The 26,470-nt window shown below is 40.1% G+C and overlaps 1 protein-coding gene across 6 annotated transcripts in view; it reads right to left on the bottom strand.

Annotated features, from left to right (window-relative positions):
• LDB2 (LIM domain binding 2) overlaps positions 1-26,470 on the bottom strand; it is a 711,173-nt gene that overhangs the window by 192,710 nt on the left and 491,993 nt on the right. For all 6 annotated transcript variants that reach the window (XM_029590544.1, XM_029590552.1, XM_029590570.1 and 3 more), the window contains one exon: positions 25,718-25,890. In XM_029590544.1, the coding sequence (XP_029446404.1) occupies positions 25,718-25,890 (173 nt within the window). The remainder of the gene's footprint in view (positions 1-25,717; positions 25,891-26,470) is intronic.

The raw sequence follows: 26,470 nt of genomic DNA, 5'->3' as shown, positions 1-26,470 counted from the left end.
AGTTTCCCAGGAGGAAAGAGATGCCATCAGTGTCCTCAATGGGGAGAGAGGGCATCAAAAGTCCCAGTGGGAGAAGGCATGATCAGTGATGATGGCATCTGGCAATGGGTGAGTGGACAGTTTCCTGTGATTCCATGGCAGCAGGAAAATTTCTTGGCAAGAAACATATTCTGCAGCAATTTCCACAGCTACGGAGTCATGGAAAACTGGGGACCTTGAATATAGTGTGCTATTTTGTAGAATAGGTTGGGAAAGGGAGAGGCAAATTGACCTGAGTGAAGTAGACTGGAGTGCTAGGGAAAAGATTTGATAAAGGACAGCTGCACAACCAGAACAGTAACCCCCGCAAAAAATCAAAATATAGAATTTATTTGCACAGTTTATATCATTCACACATACTCATCAAAATTTCTATATTTTAAACTGTAAATAAGAAAATTTTTATATGCTAAAATTAACATCTCATTGAATGTACAAACATAATAAAATACAAGAAAATTAAAAAATTTAATCACAAAATCGCATTAATAAAATATTTAAAATAATTCAAAATTGAAATATAAATATCTCATAAAACAAATTTTTCCTGAAAACACAATCATATTGTTATGTTCACCAGTTGTGAAACCCGCCCATGATTGTCATCACTCACCCTGGTACTGCTGGCTCCACTGCATGGCCTACACACTACCTGACATTGACCACCGCCATGAGCAGCCAGGAATGCCGCTGCACTGCTCTCAGGCTAGCTTCCTCTAGGCCCATGCACACCCGACCAAAGTGCCCCCGTGGTGCCCTCTGTTGACATCACTGTCTCTTGCTACTTAAGTAGGCCCAGAACAGTCCTATGATGCCTCAGCAATGGGTCCACTACTCTTGTAGTAGTGCGTAATGCTCTTGCGTTTTGGTTCCTGATTCGTGTCTGTGTTCCTGGTTCCTGTACCTTCCAACCTTGCCTCAAACAGCCTTTTCTTGTCCAGCCTTGCCTTCCAGCCTTTCTCATCCAGCCTTGACTTGTCCTGTTTGTCTTGTCCACTGTTTCCGTATGTCTTTGTCCACCCTTGGCCTCACTCTCCGGATCATGACCTCTTGCTTGGACCTGACCATGATTGCCTACTGCCTGGATCTGACGCCTTGCCTGGACCTAACCATTCTTGTTAGCTGCCTGCCCGACCTTGACTTGTCTCTGACTTCATTAGTCTGCTGTCTGCCCTGATCCCAGTGTGCTTCTGGACTTTAGTTATCTTCACTATCCTAGGGACCTGCCTAAGTCCTCCCAGCCGCCAGAGTCCAAGTTGCTGGTGTAGACCTTGTGGATTTGCCCTTGAGGCTGGGTCAACTACAGTGCAGCACAAAGGGCTCACATACCCGCTACCCCTCACACATATAATAAACAGAAAATAAATTAAATGCAATAATCAGAATATATAATAACTAAATCCCAAAAGCTTGGTTGAATAACCAAGTCTTGAGACCACATTTAAACTGAACAATATCCGTAGACAGCCTCATTTCTAGGTATTCCATATGACTGTTAGAAAATGTAAGATATTTTGTGTGGGCAAGGCGAACCTCCATAAAAGTAAGAGCAGTAAGATAAGCAGATTGTGAAGATCTCAGCTGCCTAACAGGAAAGTTAGATGTGAGAAGTTCCTGGACATCAGATGGACCACCAAAATGTTAAGCTTTAAAAGCCAACAATACATTTTTAAATTGAATGCACCAATGTATAGGCAGCCAGGGAAGGGAAAACGGGTCCAGAGTTATATGGTCTCTGGAACAAATCCTAGCAATACTGTTTTGCATAAACTGCAGTTTCCAAATGAATTTCATTGAAAGACCAGTAAAGAAACTGTTACAGTAGTCCAGGTGAGATAAAACTGTCACAAGATCACTGCCACTAAAGCCGATTTAGTCAAATAAGGAATGACTGCATACATTCGTGACTGCATACATTCTTCGCCTGTCTGATGAAGAGAGGGTACCTGCTTGAAAACTTTTTATAGATGTACTAAGTTAGTCTAACAAAAATGTAGCACCCTTAATTCCACATATCTAAGTGGACCTAAACAGTAACCAGAACACTTTGCTCAAATAAGGAACATTTTTTTCTAACAGATCATTGCAGGAAAAAGGAACCTCTCTAGAAAGTAGAGGCATGCTTATCTGCACAAAGGGCCAGATTTTAGTAGCTACGCTCGGGCGTAGATTTGTGCATGCAACCCGGCGCGCACAAATTTAAGCTATAACATGTGTGCGCAGCCGCGTGCATGTTATAAAATCCGGGGTCGGTGAGCGCAAGGGGGTGAACACTTGTGCACCTTGCGCTCGCCGAGCCCTAGGGGAGCCCTGATGGCTTTCTCTGTTCCCTCCGAGGCCGCTCCAAAATCAGAGTGGCCTCGGAGGGAACTTTCCTTCTGCCCCCCCCACCTTCCCCCCCACCTTCCCCTCCCTTCCCCTACCTAACCCGCCCCCCAGCCCTATCTAAACCCCCCCTAAACTTTGTTTACTAAGTTGCGCCTACCTTAGGGCAGGCGTAGGTTGCGCACGCTGGCCGAGTGCCGGCACGCGATCCCGGGCACAGCGGCAAATGGCCGCTGTGCCTGGAGGCTCCGGCCACGCCCATGCCCCACCTCCGCCATGCCCCCAGACCACCCCGCCCCTTTTTTCGAGCCCCGGGACATACGCGTGTCCCAAGGCTTTACGCGCGCCTCCAGGCCTTTTGAAAATAGGCCCAGCACGCGTAGGCTTTGAAAATCTGCCCCAAAGAGTGCAATAAAACATGCCCAGACTCTGGATAGTCTTTAGGAATCAGGGTCATACTACCACGCCACAAAGATGCTTAGAAACTTTGGTCTGGTGCCTTCCCAACCCACAACACTGAAATTTTACTTGAGTTTATGCATAATTTATTCATAAATAACCATTTACGGATAACCTCTAATCTTCAATTGATATCAGAAATATTTTAACTTCTCGCACTTGTGGAATTAACAGTTCTTCATCATCAATATGACAAAAACATGAAAATCCCAGGTTGGTAATCAATTTTTCCAAGGGTTTTAAAAATAAGATTAAATAAATGTGGTGAAAGTATTGACCATTAGGAGATATCATACCAGGAAGTCTGACTTTCAAATCTATTTGTGGTACTGGATTTGTGCACGCAAGTGGGCGTACAAAGATTTATCCCAATATTTTATAAATTTTGCAGTGGGTTGTTGTACAATTTATGAAATATAGCAAAGTTATTCTCTGAAAGTACGTGCATATATTTCAGTACATCCAAATGTTTTCAATGCCATGAAAATTCTTACTTTCTCTACCTTTTCTATAAACATGCACACACATATATCTTATGCATGAAAAAAAATAACACACATGTATAAAAACCCCGATTTATATGAGAAGGGAGGTATATTTAAAGCAGGTGAGTATACTTACATTTTGCAAATACTTACTTGCGCACGTACTTGGTATCACCAGTTTTCCGAAGCCTCCGCCAGTTCACCCACTCCATCTCTAGTTCACCTAGACCCTTTAGTACTTCAGCCTGAAATCCCCCCCACTTTACCCAGACTTCCCATCCAAAAACTGCAGACAACAGAGAAATCTGATTTCACTTACACCGGTCAATTAGCAGATGTAAAATTGTTGCAAATAAATTGGGTAATTTATACATGCAAATCTCTTATAAAATAGCAACTTCTGCGTGTATCAAATGATGCCGCCCTGGATTACTCCTAGACTACCCCTTTTCTTGCACCAGTAAATGTGTGTGGAAAAGCAAACATATGTATGTACTATCAATGTTTATATAATAGCATGTATGCAATCACATGCTACTTATATGCATATATGCTCTTTTTACATATATAACCCCTTTGAGAACTTACTCATAAGATCAAAAGTCCCCTAGAACCACATTCTGTTGATGGTCAGTCAGAAATGACTGAAACCAAAGAAATGCAGTATCCCTATTTGAGGGAGTATATAGAAAAATCCCTCAGACTCCCTTACAGGACTGGGCACAGCTGTCTCACCCAGACCTCTTTAAAATCCAAACCCACAGGGAATCCTAGGTGAAGGGAGGAGCCCCTCACCAGCGTTTTAAGAATTCAGGGTCTGGAAGGTTTAAGCAGGCCCTGGGGAGCTTACCCTTTGATTTCTCTTGGCATGCCTTGCCCAAAAGGCCTTGCATGTGAAATTGAACTGAAGTCGAGTCGCCGAGTGCTGTCTTGCGTGCAAGGCCATTTTGACCACACTGCTTCCAGCTTCAAGTGCTTTCTTCCATACTTCTGGTTTAAAGTACTTTTTAAATCGCTTTTCGCCATTACTGTGGATTTTTCAGGTTAATCTATATTTTATTGCTTTTTTTTTCATTTCATGTGCTTTTTTTTTCCCACTCCTGCTTAATTTGCACCCTGTTAACTTACTGCATCTCATGGTATTGCTGGTTTCTGCAGCATAGGTTAATCAAAACCCGTGCTAACATTTAACTCCTGTTTTAGTGAGGGTCTTGTTACATTGGCCCCTTAGATTTTTAAGTTTCATTTCTTTGGGCTTATCATGCAGATTCTGCATCAGTCTGGCAGCTCTTCTCTGGACTAATTCTACTCTGCACACAAAATATTAGTCTAGATCATATCTCAGCAATGATTTGTACAGAGATACCATCATCTCCTTTTTTCTGCTTGCAATACCTTTCCTTAAACACACTAATGTTCCTCAGAGTCTTGCTACTGCCTCATCCTTCTGGTTTGCTACCTTGAGGACATGAGATATGAGTACTCTGAGCTCTCTCTTCTGTTTGCTTAACATCAGTACTTCACATCCCATCAAGTAATGCTGTTTTGGTCTTCTGAGACCCAAGGACATGATTATGAAATCCAAAAGAGTGTGCATGCCAGGTACAGCCCCAATCCTGATCCATTGGTAGGCTAAGAATACAACTTCTCCATGCCACAGTGGTACCATGCCAGCAAATGAAATTATTTGGGAGAAGCTATGTAATAATAAACCTGACTAGGATTGTAGGTTTGTTTTGAGATGCAGGTAGAAGGATGACTAACACCTGCGGGTGCAACACTGTAGCTCATGGTCCCCTACTGCCACTTCAGCCCTGTACACTACACAATGACAGAGAATCAACATTTTCATGCTCATCTACTTTTAACATTAATACCAGAAGCAACATCTTATGCTTTCCCCCCAGCTCCACCCCACTAGTGTCCTCCTAATTCTTTCGGCTTCCAGCTCAATGATAATCAAAGCAAACAACTGATGCCATGAGCCTTCATTTGAATTTATCTGGGAATGTTCCCCTTATTTTATATTCCATAAGAACATGAGACATGCCATTTGGTTCAGACCAGTGGTCCACACTGCCTTGCATCCTGACCGTGGCCAATCCAGATCTATTGAAAATACCCAGCAGATCCTAAAAGGGAGAGTCACTGCTGTTGCTCACTCTCAGAAGAGGTGATGATCCCCACATTGGCTTGACTGGTCATTTTTAATTGGCCTGACCTGCAGAAATCTGTCCAAACCTATTTTAAACTGTCCTATACTATTATCCTTATCCAGTTCTGCTATATTTTGTTGGAGATGGGATGACTAGAACCACACACTTGATTTATACAGAAGCATGATTATGGTCTCAGTATTATTTTCTAATCCTCTTTTCTGAATAATTCTTAACATTCTATTTGCTTTTTTGACCACTGCTGGGTACACTTAGGTTGGTATTGCATTGTATTGTCCACAATGAATCCAACATCCTTTTCTTGACTGGTGACTCCTAATATAGAAGCTAGCATTGTGTACTTATAGTTTGGATTCATTTTCTCTACAATCATCACTTTGCACTTTTTCACATTACATTTCATCTGTCATTTTAGATGCTCAGTTCCCCAGTTCTCCTGCAATTCCTCAGTATACTTATGTTTTTCCTCCTCCCAACCTACTTAAGTTCAGATATTGCAGTGTGGGTGCTCGGCAGGGGGCCACACCCACCAAGGCTCCTTCCACAACCCTGCAATTATGGGACCTAAATCCGGCCCATAAGTGTTGCCGTTGTATGATGACTATAACTCCCTCCCCATCAGAAGCTAAGAGTACTACCTCTGCAGCATCGCCAGTCCTGGCTGACCCAGGGAGGGGAAAACCTGAGCTGGGACCTGAACTTAGATCTCTCCGCATGGCAGTAAAGAACACTATCACTGAGGCAGTGGGCTGGCCCCCTTAGTGTCTTATTCAAGGAAGATTATTTTCATGGGCACAGAATGGGAATACATAACTTTTCTCAATAAATATTTTAAGGCTGCTAAACATTTCCAGTTTCTGAGATCACGTAATTTCTAGGGGCCCTCTGGCCTATTGATAATGCTCAAATAGGGTCCTTTCACATTTTCTTCAGCAGGAACCCCAATATTCTGGTCCTGGCTTTGATCAGATTTCCATTTTTAGAAATCCCCACTGTGCCCCTTTTAAAAAAAACAGGCTAACAACACCTTCAATATTACTAATCCTTTCATTGTTTTCAAATGGCAAAATACATTTTTAATGGCATATATGTAGTACATCTGTTAAACAGGAGGAAATATATTCTCACATGCTTAGTATATTTATTTTATACTCATTATAACACACATTTACAGATGCTCTCTGTCCACATAGAAACACAAGTGCCCAACCTAAGGCAGGAAAAACTTAGGGGGTATCTTTATCCCCTTACAGAAGACTTTTTGGTGAGTGCTCCTACTCAGTAATTAATGCAATTTTTACTTAAAGTTGGCCTGTTTTGTTTTAAAGCTGGTTTATACACACAGAATCCGAAATCAAAAGGGTCTGCAATTAAGAAAACATTTTCTGTTGTGCTGAATTCATGCTACTGTACTGTGAGCTCTGACATTTTGTTGCTGTGGCAACCAAAATCAGCTGATTAGTTGGCATGGCAACAGAAAAGATGTAATCCCAGCAGACACACTCTAATCAATGCCCCCAGCACAGATGGTCTCCGGAGGATCAACAAGAAAGAGGCTGGCAGGCAGGCAGGCAGGCAGGAGATCACGTGCTAGGCTCCATCCTAGGCCAGGAAGGAAAAAAAAAAAAAAGAAAACTAAAAAAGAACATTTCTCGAACTAAGCAATAGCTTTTTCTTTTAACCCTTCCCTTTCTTTGGTTAACTCTGGGTTATTCAACTACTTCCATCTATAAAAAGCATTCAAGGCAATGCATTTTTTTCCTCTTGTTTGCTGTTTGTTTGTAGTCTACCCCGGCGCTTTACATAGCGTAGCTACTGTACCCAGACCCTTGTCATGCACACATTTATGTTAATAGTAATGGTAATAATATCTCTCTCCTGGTCGATCACTGCTATCCAAAGTGCTTTTATGGACACATTAAGAATCCTTGTTACCTAGGTGCTCATTCTAGCTACCACTGGAAGCTGCAAGAGTTTCAGTTTGCCTTGCTGGGAATGTACCACAGGAAACTCAGTTCTGCAGAGAGGTTGCCGGTGGAAACATTGCTTACCTACAAAGTTTATATAGTGCGATAAGTTGTACATTATTCATATCAAAATGTTTTCAGAGAAAATTCCTTCTTTTTTTGGAGTAAGACATGAGCACAGATAGAACAAAAGAATGTTCTATATTTGATGAGTACATTTGATCAAGGCTTAGTACCCCTCATGTCAAAAAAAGCAAAAAAAGTTATTTTCCATGTAATCCCAATGAGTTAATTTTCAAAGCTGTTTATGCACATAAAATACAGGTTTATTCTAGTAAATGGCTTGTTAAAACACTGCCTGGGGTTTGTGCTCATAAAAGTATGTGCATAGCCCGATTTCATGCATAGTTTTTATGCAAAGCAAAGATAGGCATTATGGGGGTGGGGGGGTGGGGGGGGGTGGAGCTTGGGTGGCATTTGAATTTATGTGCATACTTATGATTTTTAAATGTTGGTGCATAAATTAACCTGCACAAGTTACACACTGCCAAGAACAGGCATAATTTTATGCAGGGCAATTTTGGATAATTTTCACAGCAGACTTATGTGCACAATTTTACTTTGAAAATCGGGGTAACTTGGGCATTTTTGGAATGAATAAGGTACACGGGTTGTTAGAAAATGACCCTCTCTGATATTTAGAACTGGTACATGAAGTCTATACTGGATGCTTTTCCTCATAGAATGCCAAATAAAATTCCTCCGTTTACTGACTATACCGAACAAACTAGTAAGACCCAAATAAAATACAGCACAATGTAATAATATTTCACAAATACTTGTAACTGATTATGATGAATTCTGTACAGTAACTATTTGGTATTATTTTTCATCTAATAAAATGAGCAGATTAAAAATGTTTTCTGATCAAAATGTTGTAATTCCCTCTAAAGAAAATTCACATTGGGTTAAGCTACAAATACGTTCCTTACAGAAAATGTTACAAAGCACTGGTTCTGAGTGTAGAAAACCGCATGGTATGTTATATACACTGGTGCATGCTCTGGTTTTAGATTAGAATGCTGGAGAAGTCTGAGTGCAAGATAGAAAATGGAAAGGTCCCAGGTGAAAAAAATAAAAAGCTGCCAAACTTCATTGGAAAGATTGCAATTTACCCTGAATCCCCAGTTTAATTGCAACACGGCACCCGCCTACAGTAAGGGACGAGTAGACCTCCAGTTTGACTCCAGGTTAATATTTGCAAATATTTGTCCCAAGTTGACTTGAATAATCAAGATCAGTGAGTTATTAGCCATAACAAAACATTAGTTTCAGCTAAATAAGAAAAGGTGAATCAATTGGATTAAGTCAGAACTCCACCTGAATGTGTATGAGTGTAGGGGGGGTAAGGGTTGATTTGCAACCCCCCCCCCCCCCCCCCCCCGATCCAGAAATCCTGTGCTTTCTATGTCAGATGAAAACAACAATCCTGCTACCAGGATACTGCAGTCTGTGTGCATGCACAGAAGGAGGTAGAAGCAGCAGCTATTGTTAGGCAGTAACTTGCCCTTTGCCTCTGGTTTCCTTGTAGACCTATCCTTCTGTGGCTACTACCCCCCCACCTCCCACTCCTCCTAATACAGACCCAATGCTATTACACTTGCCCTTGGCTCCAGATCCCCTAGGCCAGGGCCTGCTTTGTCAGTTTGGACAACCAGTCAGTCACCATAACTCAACTGACATCTGACTCTAGATTTACTTAAATTGGTTTGGAATTATGCAAATATTTACATATTTGACCTATTTGAAGAATGCATGCACCTTTGAACACTTCTTGTAGACTGGCACATCTGAGAATATTTATAGTCAAACTAGGATAATAGGGAAATTTGATCCTGGCTGTGAATGGATTGAGTAAAGCGGCAAATGTCCTGGGTGTATCCAAGACAATACATGACATTTCTCAGTTTATCTCCAAGTATCCAAGTTCCTCTTATTTGGATGGGGCTGGGATTTGGATGACTTAAAATTCATTAGTCTTGGTTGTCGGCTATTTCATATTCCCTTGTACATTATTGCTGGATTGTGATGATCTGAAAAGTTTCAGTGTCAATGGTGCCAAAGGCTCTTCCTCTGGCCCCACTAGTAGCAGAAGAGAGTATTTGGGAAAAGGGAGCTAGCTGGAAGGAGTATATTTCATCTTAGGCTCCCCAGTGCTGTTCTATCTTGTAGTATTCTAAAATAAAAAAATAGGTTAAAGGCTAGTCTCTCACGGGAAAAGTATATATATGCCACAAGCATTCAACATGTGTTATTCCACAAAGGCAAAGAAAGTAGTGAAACAGATTTATTTTAAAAAGTTATATTTTTCCCTGCGCCACCCAAGTTATTCTAGGCAGATCATGTTTCATAAGATTGACATTTTTTAACAAATTTAAAACAATATAAGACTTGAGGAGGAGGGGAAATGTTACTATTTCAGGCCAACATTTAGGAGTCATGGAGAAATTCATTGAGCTCTCTTTCTTGCACTACTTTCTATGAAACCAGGAAGATGCACAGCCTTTCATAGGCATGGTAAGATCTCCAAATAGTCCATTTACCAAATGTTGTCAACATGTTAACATGCATTCCTGCAATGAAATTTAAGTGAGCTAATTAATATACCAAATTATGCCAATAGACCCATTTAAATTTACCATGGATGATTTTACCGCAAAAATCGTTGTTAATGTTGCTGTTAAAAGCATGATGCAATGCACTTTTTAAATGTGTGTTATTGCTTTGCTTTGTTGTTTATCCAAAGACACACAACCTTTAGTAAATTGAGCATTAAGAGGGTAATTATATAACAGCCCTAATAGGGCTGATGTCCACGTGCAGAAAGTACATACGGACTTCAGCCCTAATTTTCAAAGTGGACCAATGTGCGCAAGTTTGCTTTGAAAGCTTGGAAGCAGATGTAAATATGTAAGAGTACATTTCTGTATATACTTTCAAAAATCAAATGTATGCACATAAATGGTCCCCCCCCCCCCTCTACCTGTCAACTCTGACAGGAATGCCTCTTGCAAATATTTGTAAAAGTGCACATGAAATTGCTTCTGTGTGCACTTTTATGCACGCAGACTCTGATGTAATTTTCAAAAAGTCTATTTACTTGCATAAAGCCACATTTTATGAGCAGAAGTGCTTTTGAACATTATCCCCCAATTGCATGACAATAATTCTTATGGCATGCTTCTAATGTTGTTTAGTAAAGAGGTCCCTGTAGCTTTAGTTTGGAGGCTCCACTGAAAATAAAAAAGATCAGATTGAGGAGACCGGGAAGTTGAGAGTGTCCCGAGAGCGTGACTGTGGTGGTGGACCGGAGACCCATCGGGGCTGGAGCGCTGCCGGAGAGCCAACGATGTGGGCCGAGAACATGCCCCCCAAGTGACATCATCGGCGGGTGACACCGGAGGAGCTTTAAAAACTGTTCCTTCCCTAGGAGACCGGGAAGTTGAGAGTGTCCTGAGAGCGTGACTGTGGTGGTGGACCGGATTAGCCATGTAAATTCTGTATCAAGGTATTCTTGATAGTAATGCTTTAAAAATTGTTATAAATAAAACATTTAAAAAAAAGAAAAAAAAAGATCTGATTTTAAGGACTCTCTCTAGCCTGCTACCTAGAGAAGAAAAGGATAAACCTGACTGGAAGGATGCTTGGAGTCACTTTAACTGGCACCATAGTAAATGGTGCTAGATAAAAACCAGTTGACTCGTTCAGTCTATTCAGATATTCCATTATGAGGTTTGATTAATCCAGGAAGTCAAACCAAAGCCGAAACAAAAGTTATTTTCTGCTGTCTGACTCTCACAGTTGGATGACAGTTGAAGCGGGAGATCTTGCTTCAGGTATTTTTTTGCTAAACTAAGTCTAGTGTTTGTACTTTCAAGGTCATGAAGTGGGCTAGAGAGTTCTTTTCCAAACAGGTGAAACATATGTTTCAAGGCCCGGCTGGTTGAGATCACTAACATTTCTCTCCTCTTTTGCAAAAAAAAAAGGTTCATATTCAGTCTTGCGGTTCCTAAGATGTTTCTTTGCTTTCAAAATTAAAGCAGAGGATCAAAAACTTTGAACAAAACCGCAGTCTTTAAATACTCTATTCAGAGGCAATAAGCATGAAATGTTCAATACAAGTCACTTCTTACAGATGGTTAAGTGTTTAAGTGTGAGCAGAAAAAAAGCATAAATCCGAGGGCGGGTGGGAATCCAAGATTCTGGATTAGGGGCAGCATCAGTCTGTCAAAGCTTCTCTTCCTGTTTAATTTAATTACTTATTTGTAGCCGCATTTTCCAAGTATAACTTGGGCAAAGCAGAGCACAACCACAAATGTACAAATTATTCTTATTCCTTTAAAAAAAACCTCTTTTTTCCTGATTGCTCTCATTGGCAAGTGCAAAGGAAGTCCCGGAACTTATCCTGTAGGGTCTGTGACCTTGCAGATTCTGGAGCAATGGAAGCTTTCATTGTCCAAATAAACAATTCTTCCAGTGGGGATGCTGGTAAGGGAGGTGGAACTGCCAGCTCCCCCAATCTTGATGTCTCTCAGAAGGGATGGAATCTTGATAGACTTGACCTTACAGAGAAGCTCCCCCTGACTTGTTGCACTGTCAGAGACTGATGACATTAGTCCATCAATCATGTCAGCCTGGAAAGCCTAAGGAGTGATGTAAGCACAGGATACCTGGGACTTGATAGTAGAGTAGATATGTATTATGAGATCAAGAGTAGATAGGAAATGGGCTCCTGATAGGGATGTGCAGACAAAAAGTTTGCGATGATAAGTTGATAAGTTGAAGTTGAGGGTCGATTTCATTCAATATGGACATATGGAGAATTCCATAATTTGAGGGTCTGTCCATATGTTCACCGGTTCCCTAAATAAAAATTTAAACCCCTCACCCTCCTTAATCCCCCCCCCCCCAAAGACTTACCAAAACTCCCTGGTGGTCCAGCAGGGAGTCAGGAAGCCATCCCTGTATTCCTTTGCGAGGAGCACATGACGTCGGCGTCACGTCGGAGTGACGCGTACGTCACGTGCTTCTCCGCGCCTCTGCTCCAGGACCCCCGTTGGACCCAACTGGAACTTTTGGCCAGCTTGGGGGGGTCAGGATACTGGTCTTGATAGACCCTTAGTCTTACCTTATGTCAACCTTAGTTGACATAAGATAGACCCTTAGTCTTACCTTATGTCAACTTCATATGCTCTTATTAGTTTTAAATGTTTTACCCAGTAACTTCATTGTGTGTCCTCTGATCTTTGTACTTTTCGAAAGAGTAAACAGCTGATTAAGGTTTACTCATTCCATTCATTATTTTATAAACCTCTATTATATCTCCCTTCTGTCATCTCTTCTTCAAGCTGAAGAGTCCTAACCTTTTTGCCTTTCTTGATATGCTTCTGTATCATCTTGGTCGACCTTCTCTCTACCTTTTCGAAATTCTACTATATCTTTCTTCAGATGTGGTGACCAGAAGTGAATACAATATTCAAGAAGAAGTCACACTATAGAGGGATACAAAGGCAATATGATATTCTCTGTTGTATTCTCCAGTCCTTTCCTAATAATCCCTAGCATTCTATATGCTTTCTTGCTGCTGCTGCACACTGAGTAGAAGATTTCAATGTATTTTCCTGAGTGGTGACTTCTAAAATGGAACTTTGTATTTTGTAGCTATAATTTGGGTTACTCTTCCCTAAGTGAATCACTTTGTAATTGTCTACATTAAATTTCATTTGCCATTTACATGCCCAGTCTCCCAGTTTTGCAATGTCCTCTTACAATATCTCACAATCCACTTGTAATTTGACATTGAATAATTTTGTGTCATTGGCAAATTTGATAACCTCACTTGTTGTTCCCATTTCCAGGTCATTTATAAATATATTAAAAAGCATGGGTCCCAGAACAGATCCCTGGGCCATTCCACTATTTACCTTTTTCCATTGGGAAAATTTCCCATTTAGCCCTACTCTCTGTTTTCATCGGCAGATTTGATCACCTGACTTATTGTTCCCATTTCCAGGTTGTTTATAAATAGATTAAAAAGCAGTGGTCCCAGAACAGATCCATGAGGCACTCCACTATTGACCTATCTCTACTTGGAAAATTTACCATTTAGCCCTACTCTCTATTTCTGTCTTTTAACTAGTTTGCAATCTACAATAGGACACTGCCACCTATCCCGTGACTTTCTAATTTCCTAAGAAGTCTCTCATGAGGGACTTTGTCAAATGCTTTCTGGAAATCCAGATACACTATATCAACTGGCTCACCTTTACCCACATATTTATTTATACCCTCAAAAAAATGTAGCAAATTTGTGAGTCAAAACTTCCCTTGGCTAAATCTATGTTGGCTTTGTCCCATTAAATTATGCCTATCTCCTCTCAGTGGGAGCACTGAGCGGAGAGGATCACCATGCTGGTGCCTGTGAAGAATCAGTAAGTACTGCTTGGAGAAATTTTTAAAACCTATAAGTATTGGGGTTTATAATTTAGTGTGTTGTTGTGTTTTGCTTTAAATACTGTAAGTTTTAAATACCTACAGTACCTGAATGTAAACCAATGTCATATGTCAGTATATAAAAGTAATAAATAAATAAATAAAATAAATAGGTAATCAGAAAGTCAGGCAACAAACAGAAGTTTGTGTGCTTTATTTTAAATGGGTAGTCAGAAAGTGAGGGAACAAACAGACGTTTCTGTGTTTCATGTTAAATATGTAGTCAGAAAGTCAGGGAAGAAACAGAAGTAGCAAGAGGAAAGAAATAGGCTAGAAACATTCTATAAACCACAAAAAAACCAGAAACCATATAAAGACTGTCAAAATATACAGTAATAGAAATCCCAAAGGAACAGTCTCCCACAGTAGCTCACAAGTTATCACTTTTACAACATTGTTTTTGAGTCGTGGGTAATGTTATGTATTTGTATTTTGGGATGTGAAGAATTAGGGATGAGGTATGTGTGTGTATAAATGGATGTTTGGTATGAATGGATGTGTGGAATATGATGATATGTGTATTTCTTAAGGGGTTAACCAATTTTGTATTCATTTTGTATTGAGGGGTTACACTATATTGTATTCATTTTGTATAGAGGGGTAATAATTACAAAAAATTGTAAAGAGGAATATTAGGTAATTTACTCTTCTTTCTTTTTAAGATTTTTGATAAATAATTAAAAATTTTATAAAAGTAATATCTTGTGAGCTACTGTGGGAGATTGTTCCTTTGGGATTTCTGTTACTAGGAACATTCTATGCCTAAGTAAAAAGGTTGAAAGAAAGTTCAGTTACTCACCTTGGAAAGGTGTTAAAGTAGTGTGATTGATTTGATTAGGTACTAACATTTATTAATAAGAACAGCAGTGAGTCACTCAGAATGACTAACTGAAGTGTTAAGATTTTGTGATTGATTTTGATTAGGTACAAACATTTGTTAATCAGAACAGCAGTGAATCATTCAGGACAACTAACTGTAGTGTAAATCTCCAAAGGAATTGTTTTGTACTAATTTATCTTAGAAGCATAAGATATATTGCAAAGGAAGAGTTCAGAAACCCACAATTCAGTAGGAGCAATGAGAGGAGAGGATCACCTTGCTGGTTAGAGATGTGAATCGTGTGCCAGATCGTCTTAACGATCAGATTCGGCTGGGGGAGGGGGGGAATCTGATCGTTAAGATATGTAAATTGGAATCGGAAATGATTCCAATTCACAATAGGGAGGCCCGCGCCGCTAAAAAAAACAAAAAAAACACCCGACTCTTTAAATCGACCCCCCCTCCCGACCCCCACAAACCTTTTAAGATTACCTGGTGGTCCAGGGGGGCCTCGGGGAGAGATCCAGGGGGGGTCTTGGGGAGAGGAGAGATCCAGGGGGGCCTCAGGGAGATATTTTGCGGCATCAGCTGTTCTAAAAAAAAAAAAAAAAATGGCGCCGATGCCCCTTTGCCCTTACCATGTGACAGGGTATCCATGCCATTGGCCGGCCCCTATTATTATAATAATAGGGGCTGATGAGTAAAGTGGCCAGTGCCATCTTTAAAGATGGCGCCGGCCATCCAGTGCTCCTACCATGTGACAGGATACCCTGTCACATGGTAAGGGCAAAGGGGCATCGGCACCATTTTTTTTTTTTTAGAACAGCTGATGCCGCGAAATCTCTCCCCGTGGCCCCCCTGGATCTCTCCTTTCCCCGAGGCCCCCCCTGGATCTCTCCCCGAGGCCCCCCGAGGCCCCCCTGGACCACCAGGTAATTTTAATAGGTTTTGGGGGGTCGTGAGGGGGTCAGGAGGGGGGTTGATTTAAAGGGTCGGGTGGTTTTTGGGTTTTTTTAGCGGCGCGGGCCTCCCTGGCGATGTGAATTGGATCAGGAGGGTGGGGGGTCGATTTAAAGGGTCGGGCCTCCCTAGCGATGTGAATTGGATCGGGAGGGTCGGGAGGGTGGGGGGTCGATTTAAAGGGTCGGGTGGGTTTTTTTTTTTATCGGGCCATTGGCGCCATTTTAATTAGTGGCAGCCAAAATGGTGCCGATGTCCCGAGAGCGGGAGATCGCGCCAGGACCCCCCCCCACTGGACCACCAGGTAACTTAACATTTTGGGGAGGTTCGAGAGGGTGGGGGAGGGTAAGGAATTGGTTTTAAAGGGTCGGGGTGGGTTTAGGGGTTGTTTTGGTGTGCCAGTTTTCCCACCCTCCCCCAAATAATTCCCATGCCCTATTTAATGATACAATACAAATGCCCCTGAGGATAAATCAGGGGCATTTGTATTGTATCGTGCACTCTAATGATTTTGGACAAGTTTAAAATTATCTGACGATAATTTTAATCGTTCAAAAACGATTCACATCCCTATTGCTGGTAGCTGGAAAGAATCAGTAAGTACTAGAGATGTGCGAAGACTGAACCTTTTGGTTTGGGCTTTGTTTTTGGCCCGCCATGGGGAAATTTTGTATTTCCCGCAGTTCGGGTCTTCTAAATTCGGGGGGATACAAATTTCGGATTAGTGCACTCTAACGGGGTTAGTGCGCACTAACGGGGTTAGTGCTCACTAACTCCCCATTAGTGCGCACTAACACCCATTAGTGCTTGCTAACATTTTTATGTTTGTGCATTAGTGCGCACTAAACCCGAAAACACATTTTTCCTGAAATTTCGGGAACAACTCGTTCGAGTTTCGGGCTCCATGAACCAGGACGAATTATGAAATTTTGTTGAAATTCCCTAATTCGTCCTAGATGAATGCACATCCCTAGTAAGTACTGCTTGGAGATATTTTTAATACTTAAAAGTATTGGGGAGAGCTAAACTACTGGGGTATGTTATTTACTCAGAAAGTCAGGCAGAAAACATAAGAACATAAGAAATTGTCATCCTGGGTCAGACCAAGGGTCCATCAAGCAAGTACTTAAAAAATAAGTATTTCCCATGCTCCTGTTGCTAGTAATAGCAGTGGCTATTCTCTAAGTCAACTTGATTAATTGCAGGCAATGGACTTCTCCTCCAAGAACTTATCCAAACCTTTTCAAACCCAGCTACACTACACTAATTGCACTAATCACATCTCCTGGCAACTAATTCCAGAGTTTAATTGTGCTAACTTCATGGAGTGCCCCCTAGTCCTTCTATTATCGAAAAGAGTAAATAATTGATTCACATTTACCCGTTCTAGACCTCTCATAATTTTAAAGACCTCTATCATATCTCCCTACAGCCGTCTCTTCTCCAAGCTGAACAGCCCTAACCTCTTTAGTCTTTCCTCATAGGGCTATCCCCTTTATCATTTTGGTCACCCTTCTCTGTATCTTCTCCATTGTAACTATATATTTCTTGAGATGCAACGACCAGAGTTGTACACAGTATTCAAGGTGTGGTCTCACCATGGAGCGATACAGAGGCATTATGACATCCTCTGTTTTATTCACCATTCCCTTTCTAATAATTCCTAACATTCGGTTTGCTTTTTGGTCAGCCACAGCACACTGAGCTGATGATTTCAAAGTATTATCCACTATGATGGCTAGATCTCTTTCCTGGGCAGTAGCTCATAATATGGAACCTATCATCGTGTAACTATAGCATGGGTTATTTTTCCCTATATGCATCACTTTGCACTTATCCACATTAAATTTCATCTGCCATTTGGATGCCCAATTTTCCAGTCTCACAAGGTCCTCCTGCAATTTATAACAATCCGCTTATGATTTTAACCACTCTGAATAATTTTGTATCATCTGCAAATTTGATTATCTCACTCATCGTATTACTTTCCAGATCATTTATAATATATTGAATAGCACAGGCCCTAGTAAAGATCCTTGAAGCACTCCACTGTATACATTTTTCCACTGAGAAAATTGTCCATTTAATCCTGATCTCTATTTCCTGTCTTTTAACCAGTTTGTAATCTATGAAAGGACATTGCCACCTATCCCATGACTTTTTACTTTGCTTTGCTTAGAAGCCTCTCATGAGGAAGTTTGTAAAATGCCTTCTGAAAATCCAAATACACTACATCCACCAGTTCACCTATATCTACATGTTTATTAACCCTTTCGAAAAAGTGAAGCAAATTTGTGAGGCAAGACTTGCCTTGAGTAAAGCCATGTTGCCTTTGTTCCATTAAACCATGTCTTTCTATATGTTCTGTGATTTTTATCTTTAGAACACTTTCCACTATTTTTTCCTGGCACTGAAGTCAGTCTAACTGGTCTGTAGTTTCCCAGCTTACCCCTGGAGTCATTTTTTAAATATTGGGGTTATATTAGCTACCCTCCAGTCTTCAGGTACAATGGATGATTTTAATGATAGGTTACAAATTTTAACTACTACATCTGAAATTTCATTTTTTAGTTCCTTCAGAACCGTGGGGTGTATACCATGTGGTCCAGGTGATTTACTACTCCAGTTTGTCAATCAGGCCTACCAAATCTTCTAGGTTCACCGTGATTTGGTTCAGTCCATCTGAATCATTACCCATGAAAATCTTCTCTGGAACTGGTATCTCCCCAACATCCTCTTCAGTAAATACCGAAGCATAGAAATTGTTTAATCTTTCTGCGATGGCTTTATCTTCTCTAAGTGCCCCTTTACCCCCTTGATCATCTAACGGTCCAACTGACTCCCTCACAGGCTTTCTGCTTTGGAAATATTTAAAATAGTTCTTACTGTTAGTTTTTGCCTCTACGACTAACTTCTTTTCAAATTCTCTCTTATTCAGTCTTATCATTGTCTTACATTTAACTTGCCTGTGCTTATGCTTTATCCTATTTTCTTCTGTTGGAGCCTTCTTCCAATTTTTGAATAAAGATCTTTTGGCTAAAATAGCCTCTTTCATCTCACCTTTTAACCATGTCAGTAATCGTTTTGCCTTCCTTTCACCTTTCTTAATATGTGGAATTAATTTGGACTGTGCTTCCAGGATGGTATTTTTTAACAATGTCTATGCCTCTTGCACACTATTTTTCTCATTTTATCAAAGTTTCCCTTTTGAAAGTTTAGCGCTAGAGCCACAGATTTACTTACTGTTCCCCTTCCTGTCATTAATTCAAATTTGATCATATTATGATCACTATTGTCAAGCGGCCCCCCCACCATTACCTCTCTCACCAAATCCTGTGCTCCACTAAAAATTAGATCTAAAATTGCTCCCTCTCTCATCGATTCCAGAACCTATTGCTCCATAAAACTGTCATTTATTCCATCCAGGAACTTTATCTCTCTAGCATGTCCTCATGTTACATTTACCCAGACAGTATTGGGGTAATTGAAATCTCTCATTATTACTGCACTACCAATATGGTTATCTTCCTAATTTCTCTTAGTATTTCACTGTCTCATCATATACTTTTCCCAAACACACACGGGATTTCTACCCATAAAGGTTTGATTGTGCATTTAGTCTCATGCAGGATCTTTATCCTGTTGGACTCTATGCCATCTTGGACAAAATGGCCACCCCACCTCCCAGATGCTCCTTTTTGTCATTGCGTCATTGCGATGTAATTTGTAACCTGGTATAGCATTGTCCCATTCGTTATCCTCCTTCCACCATGTTTCTGAGATGCCAATTTAGTCTATGTCATCATTCACTGCTAGCCATTCTAATTCTGGGGAGGAGCCAGCTGTCTTGGTATATGTGGCTACCAATGACATAGGAAAAGGCAGGAGGGAGTTTCTGGAAACCAAATTTAGAGTTTTAGGAAGAAAGATGAAATCCAGAACCTCCGAGTAGCATTCTCAGAAATGCTCCCTGTTCCACATGCAGGTCCCCAGAGGCAGGCAGAGTTCCGGAGTCTCAATGCATGGATGAGACGATGGTGGAAGGAAGAGGGAAGGGAGAGGGAAGGGAAGGGAGGGGGAAGGGAGAGGGAAGGGAAGGGAGAGGGAAGGGAGAGAGGTGGAGCCCTTCCAAAGGGAAGGGCTCCACCTTAACCAGGTTAGTGCCAGCTGCTGGCACTAACCTTTAAAAAGGAGATAGAGTAGCTTTTAAACTAGAACAAAAGGGAAAGCCGACAGTCACTCAGCAGCATATGGTTCGGAGGGAGGTATCTACAAAGGATACTAATAAAGCACTACCAACACTACCAGTTTCATATTTGTCTTCTTAGTTTCAATTGTAAAACACTGTTGCTATCCTTCATGTTAATTGTGAACCGATGTGATGTTACTAAACAAATGTCGGTATAGAAAATCATGCAAATAAATAAAAATAAATAAACTAGAGTTAGGGCATCCCAACAGAGAGGTTCTACTAACAATAAAAGTAGTCCAAGTGCCTGTAATTAAAAACTCACCTGAGTTAAAAGATTCCAATTTATCCTTGACAACTGAAAAGCAGAATGTTAATACAAACAAACACTTTGAAATTTTTGTATGCTAATGCCAGAAGTCTAAGAGGTAAGATGGGAGAATTAGAGTGTATAGCAGTGAATGATGACATAGACTTAATTGGTATCTCAGAGACATGGTGGAAAGAGCATAACCAATGGGATAGTGCTATACCGGGGTACATATCACAATGACAGAGAGAAGCATCTTGATGGCAGGATGGCGCTTTATGTCGAACAGGATAAAGATCCTGCATGAGACTAAATGTACAATTGAATCTCTATGGGTAGAAAGCCCTTGTGTGTTGGAGAAGAGAATAGTCATAGGAGTATACTACCGTCCACCTGGCCAAAAAGGTAGGACAGACAGTGAAATGCTAAGAGAAATTAGGGAACCTAACCAAACTGGTAGTGCAGTAAAAATGAGAGATTTCAATTACCTCACAGAAAGACGTCGCAAAAACCAAAAGTTTTTTTTAATTTTTGTGTGCATAGAATTTATCTAAGTTTGTGGACCATCATACCACCCTCGGTTGAGTCAGGCAGTAAGCCACGCTTTCAACCACAACGGGTCACATTTAATCATCGGTCCCATAAAGTCTTTTGAATACTTCAATTCACTATTTTATTAAATTGCTCTTTTTTTTTATCTTTTTTTGCCCATTTATGATAAAAGTTTTGACGATATTGGGATAAATGTATTTGAAGCGGAATTTCCTTACTTGTGCGGAGCGCTGCCGCGCTTCCAAACCTTTATGTTCATCGGAAATCTTCGCCTACAAAGCACGGCAGTACTGAACATAAGGGTTTGGAAGCGCGGCGGCGCTCCACACAAGTAAGGAAATTCCGCTTCAAATACATTTATCCCAATATCGTCAAAACTTTTATCATAAATGGGCAAAAAAAGATAAAAAAAGAGTAATTTAATAAAATAGTGAATTGAAGTATTCAAAAGACTTTATGGGACCGATGATTAAATGTGACCCGTTGTGGTTGAAAGCGTGGCTTACTGCCTGACTCAACCGAGGGTGGTATGATGGTCCACAAACTTAGATAAATTCTATGCACACAAAAATTAAAAAAAACTTTTGGTTTTTGCGACGTCTTTCTGTGAGACAAGTGTGGTTCGTTGCACGTCAACTATTAACTGTTTTCTGTATAGTAGATTTCAATTACCCCAATATTTACTCTCTCAGATAATAGAAGGATCAGGGGGCACTCCATGAAGTTAGCAAGTATTTATTTATTTATTTATTTATTTAATTAACATTTTTTTATATACCGAAGTTCTGGTAACAATGTTACCAATCACTTCGGTTTACATAGAACTTAGAAATGACTTAACACGAATGTCTTACAGAGAACAGGGAAAATATGGAACTTGGACAACATTGAATTGAATAAATAATAACTTATACAATATACAATATATACAATTTTAACTAGCAGAATTCCTATAAATTAGGTTAATCATGTATCAAGTGGTTGAAGATTGGCAGGAGGGAAATTCAGATTAATTTAGCTAATTTAAAACAAATCATAGAAAATTCTTTTTCACTCAGCGCATAGCTAAACTCTAGAATTTATTGCCAGAGGATGTGGTTTCAGCAGTTAGTGTTACTGAGTTTAAAAAAGGTTTAGATAAGATCCTAGAGGTTAAATCCATAAACTGCTATTATGGTAATTAATAAGCAATAGTAGCTTGTGATTTATCTAATGTTTGGGTATTTACCAGGTACTTGTGACTTTGATTGGCTTGACAGATCCGTGGTCTGACCCAGTATGCCATTTCTGATGTTCTTATGTTATATGCAATGTTATCTTAAATCCCCGCCACTCTAATCAACTCTCATTAACGGCACAATCATTATATGACCTTCATAATAGGCATCATTGTGAGGCAACACGTACCATTTTTCACTCTGCCTTATTTTTAATCATTGGTCAGTCCATATTTCATTTTTTCATTATTTTGTGCTTGAAAGTAAAGTGCTCTGTGTATTTAAAATTTTTCCAACAAACGTTTAACTTTTCCCAGATTATCAATGGTAAATCATATTGTTACTTAGCTTGGAATTCATGCTTTTCTTAATATTGCAGCCCAAGATTCTTCACATCCGATGGTCTATAGCAATGTGTCCAATCTCCACATTGCCTTACTGTGTCCGTGCCCGACACTGTACGATGTTTCGGACGTTGTCGTCCTTCCTCAAGGGCAATATTTCAATTTTCCACCATCATGGCTTTCTGCGTGTTTTTTAACCTTCTCTTGTTGCCTCACAATGATGCCTATTATGAAGGTCATATAATGATTGCGCCGTTAATGAGAGTTGATTAGAGTGGCGGGGATTTAAGATAACATTGCTAAGAGAGAATTGATCCCCATCTCAAATAAAAATTGGGTGCCGATCAAAGGGTCATTAGTTGTTTGCTTATGTTATATGTTCAGCAATTTAGTTCTTTATGATAGTTTCTACCATTTTGCGTGGCATAGACATCAGACTCACTGGTCTGTAATTTTCTGGATCATTCCTTGATCCCTTTTTAAAAACTGGCATTATATTGGCAACCCTCCAGACTTCAGGAATCATAAATTATGTTTTTGATAGTTTACAAATTTCCAATAGCAGGTCCACAATTTCATTTCCTTGTTTTTCAGCACTCTGGGATGTATACCATCTGGTCCAGGTGATTTGCTACTCTTTAGTTTGTCAATTTGCGCTACTACATCTTCCAGGTTCACTAAGATTTTTTTTTCTCTGAATCATCACCTTTGAATATCATTTCTGGCATGGGTATACCTCTTACATCTTCCTCAGTGAATACTGAAGCAAAGAATTCATTTAGTTTCTCTGCTATTGCTTTGTCATCCCTAAATGCTCCTTTTAACCCTTGTTCATCTAATGTTCCAATGCTCCAACTCACTCCCTCTCAGCCTTTTTACCTCAAATGTACCTGAAAAAGTTGTTATTATGAGTTTTTGCTTCCATGGCAAGCTTCTTTTCAAATTCTCTCTTTACCTTCCTTATCAATGCTTTGCATCTGACTTGCCAGTGCTTATGCTGTTTCCTGTTTTCTTCCTTTGGATCCCTTTTCCCTTTCTTGAAAGATGTTCTTTTAGATATTATAGCCTCTCTTATCTCACCTTTCCACCATGCCAGTAGTTGTTTAGCCTTCCTTCCACTTTTTCTATTGCATGGAATATATCTGTTCGGGGCTTTCAAAATGGTATTTTTAAACACTTCTATGCCTAATCTAAACTGTTAACCTTTGCAGTCGTTCCTTTCATTTTTTTTTTTAACCATTTTCCTCATTTTATCATAGTCACCTTTTTGAAAGTTAAATGTTGTCATAGTAGATTACTTTTTTACACTCCCTCCAGTTATTAAGTCAAATTTGATAATGTTGTGATCACTTTTGCCAAGTGGCTGCAACACTGTTACCTCTCACACTGAATCTTGTGTTCCACTAAGGACTAGGTCTAAAATAGTTTCCCCTCTTGTTGGTTCTTGTACCAGCTTCTCCATGAAGCAGTCATTTATTTCATCTAGGAACTTTACCTTTCTAGAACGTCCTGATGTAACATTCATCCAGTCAGTACTGGGGTAACTGAAATCACCTTTATTACTGTGCTGCCGATTTTGTTAGCTTGCCTAATTTCTTTTAGCATTTCATTGTCTGTTAGTTCATTCTGACAGGTGGCCGTCAATACACCCCCTTTACTATTTTATTCCTTTTTTCATCTGGAATTTCTATCCACAAAGATTCAACATTGCATTTTGTTTCTTGTAGAACTTTTATCCTGCTTGATTCAATGCTCTCTTTAACATATAGTGTCACCCCTCCACCAGTTTGATCCATCCTCTCATTTTGATATAATCTGTACCCTGGTATCTTAATGTCCATTGGTTATCCTCCTTCCTCCAGGTCTCTGAGATGCCAATTATATCTACCTCTGTATTCAATGCTATACACTCTAACTTTCCCATCATATTTTTTTGACTTATAGCATTGTATACAGACATTTCAAAGAATGTTTCTTGTTTCTATTAACAACCTGCTCATCAGCTGACAGGGGTAATTGGTAATCTTTCTGACTTTACCGAAAGGCACCTTGTCCCTTTTGGCATTTATTGCAACCTCTCTACTAGAATGCCCGATTTTCCCTGTTCTGTTAGTATCCTTCAAAGATACATCATTCCGAACCATACACTTCTGAGTGATTATTGGCTTTCCCCCATCATCTAGTTTAAAAGCTGTGCTATCTCCTTTTTAAAGGTTAGTGTCAGCAGACTGGTTTCACTCTGGTTAAGGTGGAGCCCATCCTTTTGGAAAAGGCCCCCCTTTCCCAAAATGAAGCCCAGTTCATAACAAATCTAAAACCCTTTCCTTGCACCATTGTCTCATCTATGCACTGAGAATTTGGAGCTCTGCCTACGTCTGGGGTCCTGCATGTGGAACAGGGAGCATTTCAGAGAATGCTACCCTGGAGGTTCTGGATTTCAGCTTTCTACCTAAAACTCTAAATTTGGCTTCCAGAACCTCCCTCCTGCATTTTCCTTTCTCATTGGCACCCACATTGGCACCCACATATACCAAGACAGCCGGCTCCTCCCCAGCACTTATCTATCTGATGAGTGAGGTCTGTCACCTTTGCCCCAGGCTTGCACCAAGCGATCCTCATGCCCACCAGCCACCCAACTATTAACCTTCCTAATAATTGCTTCACCAGCTATAACGGCCGTTGTAACCCTTCCCTCCTGCTCTACTGTAAACAATGGACCACTGTAGCTTTCTGATACTGTGGCAGACGGGTGCACCTGAAAAAGTTAGCAGACTCATTTATAGTGTATCAGATAGAATTCATTATTTTATTATATTTTATCATAGGTACCATAGTACTCATTGGGTTTTCTTGAATATAGAGTTCTGATGGCCAGCCAGAGGTACAGCAATGGTTAAACAGCAGGAAGTTTCAGTGCTTTCAAAGGAACTATTTCTGGGCAGCAAGGGTGCATCTGTCACTTCTAAAAAAAGACAGGACAGTAGAGAGTAGCCACATATTGGGTAAGATATCCAAAGATTACCAAGCAGAGTAATAAATACTGCATCTGTAATTAAGAGATTTGGGGATCTGTATGCCCATTTCTATCTTCATGATACTTTTTAAGGATATGGTAGAATTATATGGATTCCCATTTATATGATGCCTTTTATCATACAGGACTTCAGAGCTCTCTCAATGACACAACAAATAAAAATTACTAACTGTAGTGAATGTATCTGAGGTTTAAAAAAATCAATCTCATCTTTCATAAGGAAAAAAAAAAGTATTGGATGAAGCCTTTAACAGAAAAAAAAATCTATACTGAGTCTTTCTTATTACCTTGGTAAACATGGGTTTCCCATGCTGCGTGACCATGGTGCATTGATCACAGTCCACGGTGATGGATGAGTTGTGGTATGACTCTTTGGAGTGCTTGAGAATGTAATACAGATCTGTTACACCTCCTTCAAAGACAGTGCTAAAATACCGAGGAATGAGGGTCCTTCCAATTGCTGTGAGATAAAATAGAATAAACAGGTAAATCAACACTGTGAATGCCCAAAGAATAGCTTGAGTATAAGAATAAAGCATAAAGTATTTTTCATGGCTGCTTTCACAGAATGATACAAACAGCTCCCGGTAACTACTATTTTAACTAAGTGTTTCTTGGCCATGGAAATGATAGATTTTCTTTGTATTCAATAGGATAGGTGGTAGAAATTCATATTTCTAATTACTGAGCTTGTTCAAATATTCAAAATGTACAGTTTACTCTAAAAACAGTGTAAGCAGCAGTTTAATAGCTGTGCAGAAAAAGTAAATTAGCTATTGTGTTTCTGATGTATTTGCTTGATTATGTTATTTTGCTATGTTGTGAGCTACCCTGGGTCATTTTAGGGGGAGGGGTGGTCATACAAATCAAAAATATAATGTAATGTAAATGACAAACATAAGTAATCTAGGCTTATCTTGTAGTTAGGAGATTGGGGCTTACAATTTAAGTGGGAGGAAAGGCAGATATACATGTAGTTCATTAGTGAACCACAGCTAGTAGACAGAGGATGATGGGGGGTTGACGGAGTAGAAGGGGAG

The sequence above is a fragment of the Rhinatrema bivittatum genome, chromosome 1 (assembly GCF_901001135.1).
Source record: "Rhinatrema bivittatum chromosome 1, aRhiBiv1.1, whole genome shotgun sequence".
NCBI lineage: Eukaryota > Metazoa > Chordata > Amphibia > Gymnophiona > Rhinatrematidae > Rhinatrema > Rhinatrema bivittatum.
The sequence above is the reverse complement of the archived record's forward strand: the minus strand, read 5'-3'. Positions and strand labels throughout refer to the sequence as shown.